The 15,344-nt window shown below is 38.3% G+C and overlaps 1 protein-coding gene across 4 annotated transcripts in view; it reads right to left on the bottom strand.

Annotated features, from left to right (window-relative positions):
* LOC131433157 (protein tramtrack, beta isoform) overlaps window positions 1-15,344 on the bottom strand; it is a 53,722-nt gene that overhangs the window by 6,346 nt on the left and 32,032 nt on the right. For 3 of the 4 annotated variants that reach the window (XM_058599999.1, XM_058600000.1, XM_058600001.1), the window contains exons 3-4: window positions 12,968-13,853; window positions 1,654-8,982 (exon numbers count right to left, since the gene is read on the bottom strand). In XM_058599999.1, the coding sequence (XP_058455982.1) occupies window positions 7,556-8,982; window positions 12,968-13,853 (2,313 nt within the window). In that variant the 3' untranslated portion in view covers window positions 1,654-7,555. Of the gene's footprint in view, window positions 1-1,653; window positions 8,983-12,967; window positions 13,854-15,344 lie in introns of those variants that run through there. The other variant, XM_058600002.1, reaches the window with a different exon arrangement.

Raw genomic sequence — 15,344 nt, forward strand, 5'->3', positions numbered from 1 at the left:
GACAGCCTTGGAGGGTCTGTCTGATTTTATATCATATGAATAAAATTTATGAAGTTTCTCGGACAAATATCGGATAAGACGTTCGTAATCTTCCAATCCATCAACCAAGACTCGACATTCTCCTCTTCGTCCGATTTGAAAGGAGACTTTTACTTCCGGGAGAAAAGTAGAAAGCTCAGTACGGAATGCTTTGAAGTCGGAAATCATCACCGTCACTGGTGGCATAGATTGTTGTTTCTTCCCAGAACGACAAGCGTCCATTTTGAGAATTTTAGAAGAATTTTCTTCTATGTCGCTACAATCGGATTCAAGAAGAATCTCGTAAATATTGTTAGACGGCATAGAATCAACGGAAGGGAAATCCGTCCGTTGTCTTTTATTTTTACACTCAGATTCTATAAGATCGTGAATGTTATTAGAAAAATGTTGCAAAACGGATTGTGATTTATTCCGTATTTAATTATTTTTAGCCTTAGGCTTTCCGGTTGGACGCAGGCATTTTTTAAATTGATGAAATTTGAAATTAAATTAACTAGGCTAAACTAGTCTTCGATTAGACTCCTAATTTGGAAAAGTCTTGATAAAGACTGATTTTGTGGTAGTCTTAATTCTTTGAATAGCTGAGGCTGATTAATTTCTTAGTCTTGAAAAAGTCTGATTATATTAGAATATCACTCTTTGTATAGCCTGGAGAAAGGCTTACTAATTGTTAGTCTTTGAAACGACTGTTAGTGATACAGGTAGCCTTGAAAAAGACTAAAGCCTTGAATCAATGAAACTATAGGTAGCCAGAAAAAATTTCCAGCAGCCAAGAGCTATACGCGTGCGGTGCGAACGACTGTTCAACACCGACTATGTGAATAGTATATTTTAGGTGATGTGCACTGGATCAAATCTAATATGCGTTACGTTAGAACAAGTTTGGAAACTTTCGGTAAGTTATACAAGCTCCGTTTCTTACGCATTCTGGGTTACATAGCAGTTAGAATATACGTTGCTATGATTTCAACTTGTTCCTTGATTATAATATATTTGAGCCCGGCGTACATATTTCTGCATGTAATTAAAATAAAGTACATTGAGTTTCAGAATTTCAAAGAATGTTCCATTTCTCAACATATAAAGGTCGTCATTGAAGTGTAATTAGGTGTGCTACAAGGGCTCAGACAAAAATCGGGTTTCCAGTATTTCAATATCCTTTCTGTAGAGAAAGCAAAAATATGCAATTAGTAGAAATATAGCTGCTTTGAGATTTACAAATGTCGCTTCTTATGCCGATATTGCTGATATTGATACGAAATGTGAGCGGATTTATGGCCAATATAAAACATCTACCTGTTGAATGAAGTAAGCGTGTGTTTTATGTGATATCCATATCTCTCAAGCACTCATCACAAATGTCGACTCTCTCATTCTGTCTTTCACTTACTGCCGTTCAAACAGCTTACACGATAACATAAACCTAGTCAATCTCATTGTAGGTATCACATAACTCAGGATACCACAGTTTCATCGGGTTGCTTTCTTGAATGTGGCTATGGTTCTCTTTTTTTCCAAGAAGATTTCTGGCGGAGTGTATTTTCTAGATAGGTGATAGGTTAGCATCGCAACTATCTTCAGAATTCATGGAGCCACATTTCGACGTGAATAAAAAGAATGGTATGGTTTAATGTACATTTTCACTTTATTGAATTTTCCATCTTTCTGTTTGCTCCTTTTCGTTTAAATATAGATTGTGTTGGGTGTCTGTGTGTAGTTTTTTGCGTATATATTAGTAGTAATAAAATATAATATTTTTTATAATAATATATTCGATAAAGAATACAAAAATGATTATTAATTAGGCTACGATTAAAACATAGTAATTACTTTTTCGTGTAACTATATAGATTTTCTGTTGTGCTCTCCCTTTGCTACCACGAGAGCACTGTTTGGATTCGAAACGATCTATCGTACTAGCAGTCAAATGTGAAACCGAGTGCTAAATGTGCGCTATTTTTTTACTGTTTCCTTCTTCGTCTAATTGTAGGTGGTGCTGGTGAAAAAGATCTCTAAAGGATAAAAACAAATTACTTCAATGAATAGGAGTTGTTAAAAAAAACAGCCTTTGCTTGCTAATAAAAATTCAACTACCTCTTGCCCTTTTTCTAAGAGTATAGAGACAAAATAAACAAAAACTGCTGCGGTGAAAGCCTTAAACGTAAAATTGCACTATCTACCTTTGCATGACGTTTTGCTGTTTTTAGTTTCGTATTTACCATAGGTTAAAATTAAATCATTAGTGCGGAGGTGTGAAGATCGGTGCTCGCGAAAAATTAGAGCAAATATAAAAAAAAATATTGCAGTACTTTTACCGTTTGCGGCTACTCCAATTCATTAAAATATGTACACGTGTTCTAGTAAGAAAATAGTAAACAAAAAAACTGCTACAACAAACATTTAAAATACGATAGTTAAAATTGCTTACGTGGCTAAAATGGTTTCCGATTAAATATTTTATGGTTTTTTTCTTGTTAGATAATGTAATTTTTTTTTGTTTTGATTCATTTTTTTCGAAAACTAATTAGCCCCCTACTTGGTATATAAATATTACTTCCTATACTACTTTTCTATTGCCCTTAATTGATAACCTTTTGTTCCCGTCTAACGTCACCGAAGTGATCCCAAAATCGACTGTTTTCTGGTGTCCAAACAAAACGCGTTAATAGAATTTGCTTTCCATTACTTCGATCGGCCGTTAATTACTATCTCAGACTTGAAAGTTTTTTTTTGTTTTTATTTCGTTCCACCAAATTTGTTTTGACTGGATTTTTTTCTCCAAAATTACTCAAATTTTCCAGCTGAAATGCAATTAATTTTTTGTTTTCTCAGACAGAAATACAGCAGTGGGTAGATTTTCAATCAAACGAAATTACTAGGAAAACGAAAATAAAAAATAAACGAACAAAAAAAGAAATACAAATTAAACATAAATCAATCACAGAATTTTGTTATACTTCTGCCGCCATGTGACACGCACACACCGGCCGCGATCGGTGTCTCAGAGTACGATTCCATTTTTTTCAAATTAAAAATCTGAATAGTAGTTGTAGTAGTAGTAGCCTTGGAGGCAAATAACAAAATATTTCTTCTTCTTTGTTAGTTCTGGTGCTGTTGATGCCCGCTTGGAAAGCATTGGTTCCAGTATTGACAACATTGTAGAGCCGCAAAGCGGCAGGTTTCATGAACCTTTGTGTGGGACACAAGAAAGGTACGACGATTGCAATGTGAAATGATGAGACATTTTTTTTTTCTATTTTGCTGCAAAAGCCCCCGGCTGTTCGGTTCCAAGATGTGATTTGATTACACGGTGAAGGCACTATTTGTTGGGATATGAAGAGGAAATATAATCTAGTAGGCGATGTTCGCATTAGTCGAAGAACTGTCAAATTTAATCGGAAGTGCAAAATTAGACTTTGAACTGCCGACGAACATTTATCGGTGAGGGACGCATCTACATTAATACGAGCATATGGTAATGGTATCCCTCGCTTGTAAAATCTGCTATTTCTGTTCGATGCATTGGTTCAAAGCAAGGTAGGGTAGGATGAAAATTAGTGCATTCGCTTCGAATTTTCGTCTCACTATATCAACAATGTTGCACTTTTTTGATAATGATATTACTTCTCAGAGCAAAAGCTAAGATATTGTGCTTAACCTCGGCGAATGATCTTAAGGTTAAAACCGAGGTTAAATAAACTAACATAATAATAATAAGACAGTATAAAAATAAATAACGTGGTGATTCTCCGCATAGACGAATACCATAAACTAGCTATAGTATTTTATTGGACATCATCAAACATTCAGGAATATTGTTTGGATTATACATGGAATAGTTTAATACGTTTATCAAATGGTATTTTCCACTAACGAGATGACTACTGAAACCATAATCATATTTAATTTCGCAACAATTATGTTATTGTTCAAGCAGATTTTAAGCTATTCGTCTGCTTGACGGTTCGAGTGAACTGCTAGGCTCTACTTGAATAGCTATGCACTGACAAGTCGAAGACGATACACAAGGAATTATTTTCAATTTTTCCCAATTCGAATAGGTTTTGCCGGAGAAGTGTGTGTATTTTTTGAAGACAAAAGCTTTGGTGAAATTAAGAACTGAGCTAAGGAAAAAGCTCAGTATCGTCCCAAAACATGACCGGATAAGTTTGAAAACATGCATTGAATACGTGTGGAAAAATATTATCGTTCGTGCTCGGAACAGAGTCGACACTGAATCAGATCGGAAAAGTGTAAATAATTATTAAGGAATAAATTAATTAAAATAAAAAAAATATTAAAATCTTAGGCAAACAATCATTGTTAAGAAACGTAAAAGCAGTTTTACCTACTGTCGTTAGGCGGAAATAGACAAAATGGTGGGTGGATAATGTCAGAGACATAACTGGATGACGTGAAAACGAACAAAACTTAATGCTTTCATCACATTTCTGAATCTCAATTTTTAGATTTGGATTCTGGAACTCTGAGCTTGGAAATTGAATTCTGAAGCTGTCTTCTGGACTAGAACCGACCGAAATCATGTCTAGAACGTCCAGTTCAACCAACTGCAAGCTACAATAAATGAAATGTATCGCTCACCATGTCAAACCCGTCGTTCTTTGATGCTCATTGCTAATGAAAATTTTAGAAAACTTTAATTTTACATTACTTGTTATTAATTCATGCCACTGAAAATTTTATCATATGATTGTTTGGAGCAAAAATTTTGCTGCAACGTTAAGTACAGCAAGCGATATTCACGAATAAGTTCAACCCATTCTTGTACAGGGTAAATTTTGAAAAACTAGTCCCATAAAAAAGTAAGACGTATCCAACATCAAGCGATAATGGATAAACCTGGTTTTCGTTGTTTTTTCAACAATTGCCATAATTGTAAGTGGAATCTTAGAGCAAACCAATTTTGCACTTTGAATTGAAGAAATAAGAAGCTGTAAGCAGGTTTCTCGCTTCTCACAATCTACTGTCAGTTTATTTCTTTCGCCAGTTTTTTTTTCAATTGCCGAATGCTGTTCAGTAGTGAAAAAACAACCTCCAATGTCATTTTCACTTGATGCCAAGCCTAATCCAATTTGCATTCTGATCCATACTGTCAAACTGTTTGTTTAAAGCCCTTTTCGAACCTAGTTGCAACGCCAGTTTTGAACCTGATGCTTATGTTCAGATATGTCAGATTCACTTTCACCGATTTCCGAAATCGATTACTGACTGTTCAAATTTCTATGGAAAACCCAGTGAAAATGTATTTCCGATAGAACACTTGAAAGTGTTGAACACTTTTTCTTTGCTCACGAAAATGATCCCGATCTGCAATGTTCTTATATGAAGTAGACACAGATTTTGCACAGACTTATTGTAGGAACACCAACACGGATTTTTTGAAAATATGACTTGGCATCCCAATGGCTTATATTGGGTTCTCTTACACCCCACCGTTGCTTAGTACGGACTAGAGATGGGCAAAACAGTTCATTTCAAAGAACCGTTCAGTGATGCAAAGTTCTATTGAAAGAACTAGTTCTCCAGAGCCGTTCGTTCGTTCTTTTCATAGTTGGTTTGTTAGTTCAAAGACTAAACGAGAACTTAGTATTGTTAGGTTTGGCGAGCAAAAAAAAGGTCCCACGAATTCGACCTAAGCTGTCGTGATGCAGCTTTCTTATTACAGAACTACCGTTCTCGAAAATAGGTTAATCGAGCAAATAAAAGGTCCCTCGACTTTGAACTGAGAAACTACCGTTCTCGAAAAAAGAACTGCTGCTCATTCATTCTTTCAAAAGATCTAGTTCTTTTGAACCGTTCGCGAACGAATTGCCCATCTCTAGTACGGACCCAACGCTGATGTATGCTGTGAAATATTCTGCGAATAATTTCAACTTTTAGCGCAAATTTGGCCATCGAGTAGTTATTTACTCCGTTGTCAAGAAGAGTTTGACAACTTAATGGGTCTTAAAACTCCAAAATTTGATTTGAATGGGTATTTTCAGTTAATTACACTCGAAATAATCTTGCAATAAAGTGCAAGTCTCAGAAATTTTGAATAGGGTTGTAGATTTAGTCAAATTTAACTACTCCAAAAAAAAAAATCAACAGTTAAAATCATTCGCAAAATGGTTCACAGCCTAAATCAACACTTGAACAAGTTCTGTATTTATTTTGTATGTATTCCAGCTGAACAGGTGCTAGGGTTTTCATGCATGAAAAACGAAAATTAATGTCGTTTTTGCTTGATGCTAAACCTAATCCAGTTTCCGACCTAACTACGTGCCAAATCGTTTGCGTTTGAAACCCTATTCGATCCTAGATTCAACGTTATTGAATTGAACGGCATACAATATTTACCCTGCGAACCTCAACTACTGTCAAATCCATGCATTTGACAGCAATTGCTGCGGGTTTTCAGTTTTAAGCGAAAGCGCCTGTACGGTCAGCCTACTGCGATGCACAAAAGACAGTTCAATCTAACGAAATTGACATCGACCTGGTTGTTTGTTTACAAAAATGAGGGGTTACGATTTGTTCAGTTCCGCTACAGAGGGAGGCTGTTTGGGCTGGTTCACCGTGTAATCCTTCAGTGTCTACCAGAGCGGATTAGATTGACTGTGGTAAAACAGGTCAAACGACGCTTGGTTTCTTCGGCGGTTGTGTTCGATCGAAAACAGGAAAACAGGGATTGTAAAAAAAACCAATTGCATTCTCGACTCTCTCGCGGGTGGTGGTTGGTTCAACGTTCATTAAATATTTGCTTTCTCTTGTTCCTTAAGCCGATAGTTGTTTGATTAAACGTTTATTGTACTACACATGTTTTTTTTGTATGTTTTGTTTCCTGAATGCAGACATTTGTCGTTCGATTCAATCGAGGGAGGCGGTCGCTCCCCGCGGATTTCATCAAGTTGATTCATAAAATGGGAAGACTTGCGTGAAGTGGTTGTTGTATTTATATGTACTCGTATGTATAAGTGTTCGTGTGGATTTTTGTTTCCATTTGTTCATTAACAATAAAATATTACAAGGTAAAGGTAATCAGCCAAAAAAAAAAATGTTACACTAAATATGTAAATGTTAGGACATTTGTGTTCTCCTTCCGAGAAGGCACTTTTTTTCTCTTGCTTGATTTTGACGCGACACGCAGTACATCTCTTTCTTACCTTAAGTAGGCGCCTTTTGGGGCGCATGTGCTTGCTTCTTGCTATACAATTCCAAATATATTAAAATTACAAATACCCTTTTAAAGGAATGATTAACGATCTCGGTCAGCGAAAAATAATTAAATAAACAACAGAACATAAAATAAAACAGTTATTGCAGCTCGTTCTCACGCACTCTCTGTCTCTCGTGTTTCTTTTTTCTTTCTCTCCTTTTCCTTCCACTCCATCTTCTCCAAGTCCGTTTTGTGCCATTCGACTGCTGGATATACTTTAGTGTTAGTAGCCTCTTGTGTGTTCGCATGTACGGGTACACCTTCACCGCTTGGACGCGGCGTAAGGTTAGGTCCCTATCACTGACTAACGGTAGCCACTGCCACTGCCCCCGTTCCACTACTGGCTAGCGTTGTCGAACTCGGTGAAGTGGCCGTACTGGATGAGACCGAACCACCGGACGGGGAGGTAGCCCCGGGCGACGACGGAGTCGGTTTGTCCTGAAACTCCTTCTTGATACTGATGGTACCGGATTGACCCCCGGTGGAGCTAGGCGCAGGTGATATCGTGGACGAGGAAGCACTCTGACCACCGATCGATGGAAATAAGATCCTTAAACCAGCCCCGGTACTGGCTGCTGTTGCTGCTCCTGCTGTTGCCGCATTCTTTGGCTGCAGACCGACGGCGTTCGCTACGGCATTGATGATTGCTGTATTCGTGAAGCTACTGGCCGAAGTCGTCGGAACAGGCGTGGTGGAACCGTTTGTACTGCTATTACTGTTGGTATTCATCAATGCAGGGCCCGAATCCGAACCACTAGTGTTATGCTGGGCATACTCCGTCTTGTGAATGATCTTCACATGCGCTGTCATGTTGTCCTTGCGAGTGAACTCCTTGAAGCAGTACGGGCAAGGGTAAACTTTTACGTTTCGCTTGTGCGATGTCACGTAGTGCCGACAGAAGTTGCTAATGTGGGTGTAGACTCGTGAGCATACCTTACACCGGTACACGTGGTCCCCTTCTTTGGTACAAAAATCCCGAACGCTTCCTTCGGTATCGTCGATTACCGTGTACTTGTGCGTTCGGCTACTACCTTCTCCACCGGAGCCTCCCTTTGTCGATGGTGAATTAGAACACGATCGGGTGGTGGGTGAGTTCATCACATTGTTCGAGTACATATCGAACAAATCCGACGTGTTCAAACTGGACAGGACATTCGATATTTGCAGTGCACCGGTTGCGCCAGTGGAACCGCTGGTCGAAGTCGAGATCATACTATCATTTAAATTGTTATTCAGGTTGTTCAGAATCGTCTGCGTAGCAGTGATACCGTTCTGCGACTTCCCCATCAGACGGGGACGTTTGTGAAGCTTTGGTAAAGATTTGGTGCCGAGAAACCCGGCTGCAGCGGCGGCGGCTGCTGCTGCTGCTGCCGCAGCGTTCGTCGACAGTGGTGCTAGCTTGGGAAGCTGTGTGTTCAACAATGACGTCGTCGGTACCACATTGATCAACGGCATTCGACCACCGCCGCCGGCACTGTTAGTAACCGTACCCGGTTTTGCCTGCAGCGGCGGCGGAAAGCTACTGGATGTCGAATCGACGGCTCCACTGTCCGACTTCGGGTCGAACTTGAACTCCACCGGTTCATCGTACTCGTCCAGCAGCATCTGCGGTTCCATATAGCTCGAGTTGAGCTCCCGTTCCTCGTCCGAATCGTCATTATCTTCCTCGTCGTCGTCATCGATGGGATCGCAGGCGTCGTCCTCGTTGAAGGAATCTTTGGAATCTACAACGACATAAGAACGGAAAGATGCTACACGTCATTCTCGTTTGGTTCGGTAAGCGCAAGGGCATGTGTGTGTATAAAATGAATTAATTCCAATTTCCCAGGCCGCATTTCAGCAAAAATTTATGAGATTTTTGTTTCGATTTTTTTTTTTGGTAAGAAATATTTTTGTATGTTTCCAACACCAACAGTAAATTATTAGACACCTTGTTTTTTTAATGATACTTATTTTGTTTTTTTACATGTTCTGTACAAATGTGAGCTGACTTTTGCTCATTGGAGCAGAGTTCAGGAAAAGCTAAAAGGGATTATTTCCTCCAGAGATGGCGTTTTGATTTGCCTTGGTTTGGGCTTGATTTGATCATTGGTTTTGAGTTTTTTTTTCTTTCTGGTTTCGGATACAACGTTTCGGCTACCATTCACACGAGAGGGGTTAATTTACAGTTTCAAAAAACGAATATGCCGAGGATGTTGCGATCTTTGCTTTTACTCGCTTCGAGTCTGAGTTTGTTTACAAGCCAGATGGGGTGGAAATCTGTACAGGTTTTGAGCAGAGTCACTGGAGCTAATGAGTTTGATGTATTTTAATTCTTTAGTTCAGAGCTACTATTGTTTTTTTTTTTTGACAGATTGAGGGGAAGAAGTGAAATTAGATTGTTTTGGTAATCGATTAAGCTTCTCTTGACAAAACAGAAAAGGCTTGGAAAACAACTTCTACAGTAGTCATAGCAACGAGTTATTTACACGTTGAAGAAACTAAGATCGTCGTAAACATTTCAAATCGACCTAACACCCAATGACAGATTCTGTTTGTTTACTTTCTTTTGCCAATTATTTCTGCGTTATTATACAAATGTACGTCAACCACTGGTAGTACTATAGTAGTCTAGTACTGATAGCTCAATGAAAATGTCGGGTGCCATTCTAATCAAATAGTTATGAAGTAAACGTGAAAATTAATTGAAAATTGAACAGAACGTAAATTGAAAAGAATCTGCCATTCACTTTTCGGCGCCCATTTGAAATTTTTACGTTGAAATCTGTAATAGAAATTTGCAAAAAGGATGACTATCTAAAAACAGCACGAGATTTATTTTTTTTTACACTGTAAAACATCATTCGTATTTTATCCCAATTTGCCTCTAAATTTACCCTATTTGCTAACTCGTGTTTAAGCCGAGGGGTGTGCAAAGCGTGATTGCTTGGAAATTAGAACATCAAAACATTCTATGAGACTGACCCCAAAGTTATAATTTGAATAATCCAAGCTAGACTCGAATAAAAAACCCTTATTTTCATTGAAAAAAAAATGACAGACCTAAAATTCATAGTGACTACAAAAGCGTTCAGTGACTTGAATTTCTACTCAACAAAACTACTCTAACGCAATCTTCTACATATTCATCAGATTTCACATACTCCGAATAAAATGAAGCTTTGCACACGTTTTCAATATGACTAACCAGCTATTTTTTCTCTAATAGAGAGACCAACCCGACTCAAGAGTGACTTTTGAAAAGGGTGAATGTTTTTTTTTGCATGCACTTTTTTCATTAATTTATCTTTTAGTTCAATTTTGACAGTCGAGTAGTTATTTTGTCTGTCGAAAAACCCTGTTCGAGTATGGTTATTTTTTGACAATTCGATCATTATTTTCCGACACTGAAAAAAAATTTGCAAAATAACTTTTCTTTTCTTTCAGCCAAAGAAAATACTCCAGTAGAAAGTTTCAACACACTGTCAAACTAAGTGAGATTATCTCGAAGTTATTCTTATGTTCTCGGTATTGCAATTATTATACCACTTGTTAACATTTTATTTTCAGTGCAAAATAAACCCAGATAACTTCGCATCTGTCAAACTTTGAAATGCGCTAAAGTTTAGGTAAAATTCAGCTACTTGTTAAAAACCAACTGGCCGACTTTCAAATTTAAACTAGTAGTTAAAATATGGTGTAAAGTTCCAAAAAAGTCAATGTAGCACTGAAAAAAATACACCGGAAAAAAAAGTCGAAGTCAAATTTTTTAAAACAATTCATTTCAAATCTAAACTTGAAATGCACATTCATTGTACATTTAATAAGTGTGAAATAAGAAGTCAAGAACTTACAGGTGAAATAATTTTTAGGTATTGTTACAGCTTTAGGTTCCTGATCCAATTTTTTTAAATAGGAAATTCACAGAACTCAGATTTTTAATATCTCGAAAACGGCTACTTCTAGAAGCAGGGTTACTATGAGTAAATGTATTACTTTTGACTTGTAAAATTAGTTTCGAGTGTTTAAAAATAGTTTTAACTGAGAATACTTCATTTTTCAAAAGATGCGAATCGCGTTAACTTTGATGTGCTAATTTAAAAAAAATTGAAACAAAATTTTTAAATTTTTTTTAGTTTTTTTTTAAATTCTAGAAAAAGTGTTCGATTTTTTTCAGTGTATATTTTTATTGAATGCTATATCATCTCCGGCACCATTTTCAAGCAAAAGCGGCTCTTACACGTGATAATATTATTGTCAATCCAAGTTCTTGGCACTAATTATTAAACAGTTTCCTCTCTGGAGAAAAAGTATGATTGGATTGATGAGTAGTTTTGATTTTTCGACAGTTTTATCGTCCACTACACGATCAGAAATATTGTGAATATTCCTTGTATCGACAATAATATCCCGCGTAAGGGTCGCTTAAAGGCTGCTAATAACAGTTTTCGTGTTACAACGAATTGAAACAATTTTCATGCAAAAATTCGCACCTCTTTTTAAAAAAAATCTGTCTTGTGTCAAGTTTGTCGAATGTTTTGCCATACTGAAGATGTGTGTAAAGTTTCATCCGAAATCGGAACAAATCAATCCAGTGATTTTGGCACCTTCGTTCTGCTGTAAATTTCTGAGATTGCTCTCCTCTTCTAAATTATCGATTTCTATTACTGTTAATCCTCCACTTGACTGAGCTTGAAATGTTGCTGTTTCTGAACTATCATCTTTGCAGAGTTTTCAACGCAGCACACCTGTTGGCAATCAAACAATTCGAACTCCAGAAAAAAAACTGCTCACTATTGTAAAGAGATGCCCTTTTGTGTGCGCAGTTTACCCACATGGTGTGTTACTTTCCGCTTTCACTGAACCCCCTTAGGACTAACCGGGAATGGCCCCCCATCCATCACAAACCACAAAACAAATCAGAGAGATAGAAAAAGCAAAAATCGAACATTCAAAAATATTTCTTCCGAATTCTAAACTCTGGTGTACTACTGGATGGGATGGATCAATCCATTGGATCGAATCAACATCATAATTTTCGGCTGCTGCGGCGCTTGGGAAGCCGGAAACTCACCTCCATTGAGTTTTTGTTTTTTTTTATTGGTTCTTGGTATTTTTTCCGTTGCTGTCTCGGTAGAACTTTCGCGTGGACGCACACTTTCGGAACCAACAAGTGCAAGCTGGTACGCGGTATAGAAAAACTACTGCAACCGCAAGTTGGCGTATTCGGAGCGATAGATTCTTTTTTTTTTACCGGCACACGCACACTAAACGCGATCGATCACGCGGCGATTTCCGATATCCGATAGGTTCCGTTTGAATATGTATTTTTTTTTGTTTTCTTTTTCTCATTGAATGCTTGTTCCGAGAAACAATCCCTTTTAGCTTTTCCGGAATCGACAGATGCCAGTGAGTGAAAACAACACAATATTGTCAATTGACTGTTGGACATGATAGGGGTGGTGGTTTAGGAAAGAAACCGGGTGAGGTGGATTAATTTTCCTAGGGGTTAATGTGGTGAGGGGTATCTTACAACAATTAGTATATAATAATAGAAGTAGAAACACAGAATGATCATGATGGTGTTAACTTAATGAGCGGGGAAAAACATTCTTCTATAGTCTAGCAAATTACAATCGAGTAACGGTGATTTTCAAATAGAAGTAGACAGACGCGAATGAGAATGAATGGAACAGGAAAGAACAAGTGAAGTAACTATCGGACACATACCTGACATGCTGTTCTCATTCTTGAGACTACTGGCCGAGCTCTTCACATTGCTGGTAGAGTTGGTAGCAGCATTAATGTTGGTGGCACTCTTTGTGCTAGTTGCCGTCGTGGGACCGGAAGAGGCGGGATTGCTACTGGCGTTTTTGCTACTGCTGTTGTTGTTGTTGTTATTGTTGTTATTATTATTCATGACTTGTGGGCACTCCACATCCATCGAGTCATCTTGGTCTGGGTCTTCCGATCGGCTAATGACATTTTCGTCGCCTGAGTTCGAATGACCATCGGCTCCCATTTTAGCTTCAACCAGTTCTGGAGAACCTTGCACAACGCTGTCACTTTCGTAGCCTTCATACTCTCCGTCACCGCCTGTATCACTGCCGGATAGTTTTCGCGGCCGGCCGCGTTTTCGCTTCTGTTGGGACAGTGCAGAACCGAGTAACGGATTTGTCAGGAGCATACTCTGGCCGGATTTCTGTTGTTTTTGCTGGAGCAGCTGCTGTGACTGCTGCAGGGCTGCCAGCTGTGTGTTTCGGGTGGCCGCAGCTACCAACTGCTGCTGCAGCTGATTCGGCTGGGATTGGCTCTGATTAACAGCACCACTGGAGCCGGTGGTAGTTGTGCCACTACCGGGACCGGTTAACGAAGCCGTCGGCGGGGGTGGTTTGTCATCGTTCACTTCGGTGAGACCCTTTATTCGTAAACTTTCCGCTACTCGTAGAAACGCCGCCAGACGATCCTGATCAACCGACACCTCGCCCCGGTACATAAAGTCCAGCAGGCATTTCATGTCATTGTATGGAACATCCTTCAGAATGACGATCGGATGCTTTTCCGGGTGGTTGACGAAAATGGCTTGGAAATACGGACTGCAGGCCGAAAGGACCATCTGGAATGGGAATGAGAATTATTTTTAGTAACTTATCGATGGAAATTTGAGTAGAAATGTAGCTGAGGGATACTCGTCATTCGTAATTTTTTTATTCCCATAAAGCTTGACTGTTTGTAGATGAAGTTTTACCGTTTCTTTATTCAATAGTCAAAAATTTGGTTATGCGGAAATATTTTCACATATATAACATTCGTCAAATTTGTACGTATTCAGACGAGTGCGATTGAATGCATATCTACTTTTATTAAAGCGCATGATTATTCCCTTCATACTTGTAGTGTGTCCAGACCGATTAGTAACCCGCGACCCGGGAATTTAGCGAAGAACAAAGCGGCCAAATATGCACTGATCAGGTAGCAGAAGTTTCGAACTACCAAGTAATATTCGATAGTTAAATGAACATGCTAAAAGTAGAGCACATGTGTACAGTTTTAATTCATCTTCGTTAAGAATCCAAGGCTAAGGGAAGCTTTAGCTATAATGTAAGTAATGCGTTGCTTGAATGTAAGTCATCGAGAGTAAGTATATGAATTTAAATGACTTTTGGAATTGCTGATACGTTGCAGATGTTGTAGAAGGTCTTGATATCATCAGCAAACGATAGACGAAGACCCTTCTGAGAAAAGTTTACATCGTTGAAGTATAGCAAAAATATTAAAGGCCCGAGATGGCTTCCTTGCGGAATTTCATTTTTAATTACTAATGTTCAAACCGAATGCAACTTTGTACAATTTACGTCCGGCTGTGAACCGTTAGACGTTGCATCAGTCACGTATGACAAGAACGAAAGTTGGCCTGAGGTTATCACCTTTTTGTGGACGGGAAACATAAAAGAATCTTTACATAAACTGGGAACTTCTTCTGTTGCAAATGTTATGATTACACCACAAGTACATTTTTTATAGATATCTGCACCAACAATCAACAATCACCATAGTTTACCAGAGTAGCAAGACGCATGATTTGACGATTTCTGAGTAAAAATTATTATTTTCTTTAATTTTTTGTGCGCATTTGATGAAATTTTTCTTCGTCATTGTGATGTAAATGCCATTAAGTAGTTTCGTTATTACCCTGCAGGGTGCGCCATCTGGCTAGGATCAATTGAAATGTTGATTTTTCAGCCGATGTTGCCGATGTATTCTGAGTGAATTGTCATAAATGGCATTGCATGTACACTCTAAACCAATCTTGTTCATCAGTCCAAAATCGACTGAAAAATGACGGGATTATTTAACATTTGAATAGGTCCTATCTAGATGGTGAACCCGGCACATGGCAGTGGAACTATGGAATGATGGGAATATCCAATGTTGTTAAATGTTGAATAAGAAACAGTGCACCCGAACATAAACATGTTGATAAAATTTAATGCTTATTTGTTTATGTGACACTGCATTTCGCAGACAATATTCAGTCCCGACAGATTTTGTGGCCAATGAAAAAATCTCATACCATAAGAAACGAATTAGCTTCCGGCTGAAAGTC

This window comes from Malaya genurostris, chromosome 2 (genome assembly GCF_030247185.1).
Source record: "Malaya genurostris strain Urasoe2022 chromosome 2, Malgen_1.1, whole genome shotgun sequence".
Classification (NCBI taxonomy): Eukaryota; Metazoa; Arthropoda; class Insecta; order Diptera; family Culicidae; genus Malaya; species Malaya genurostris.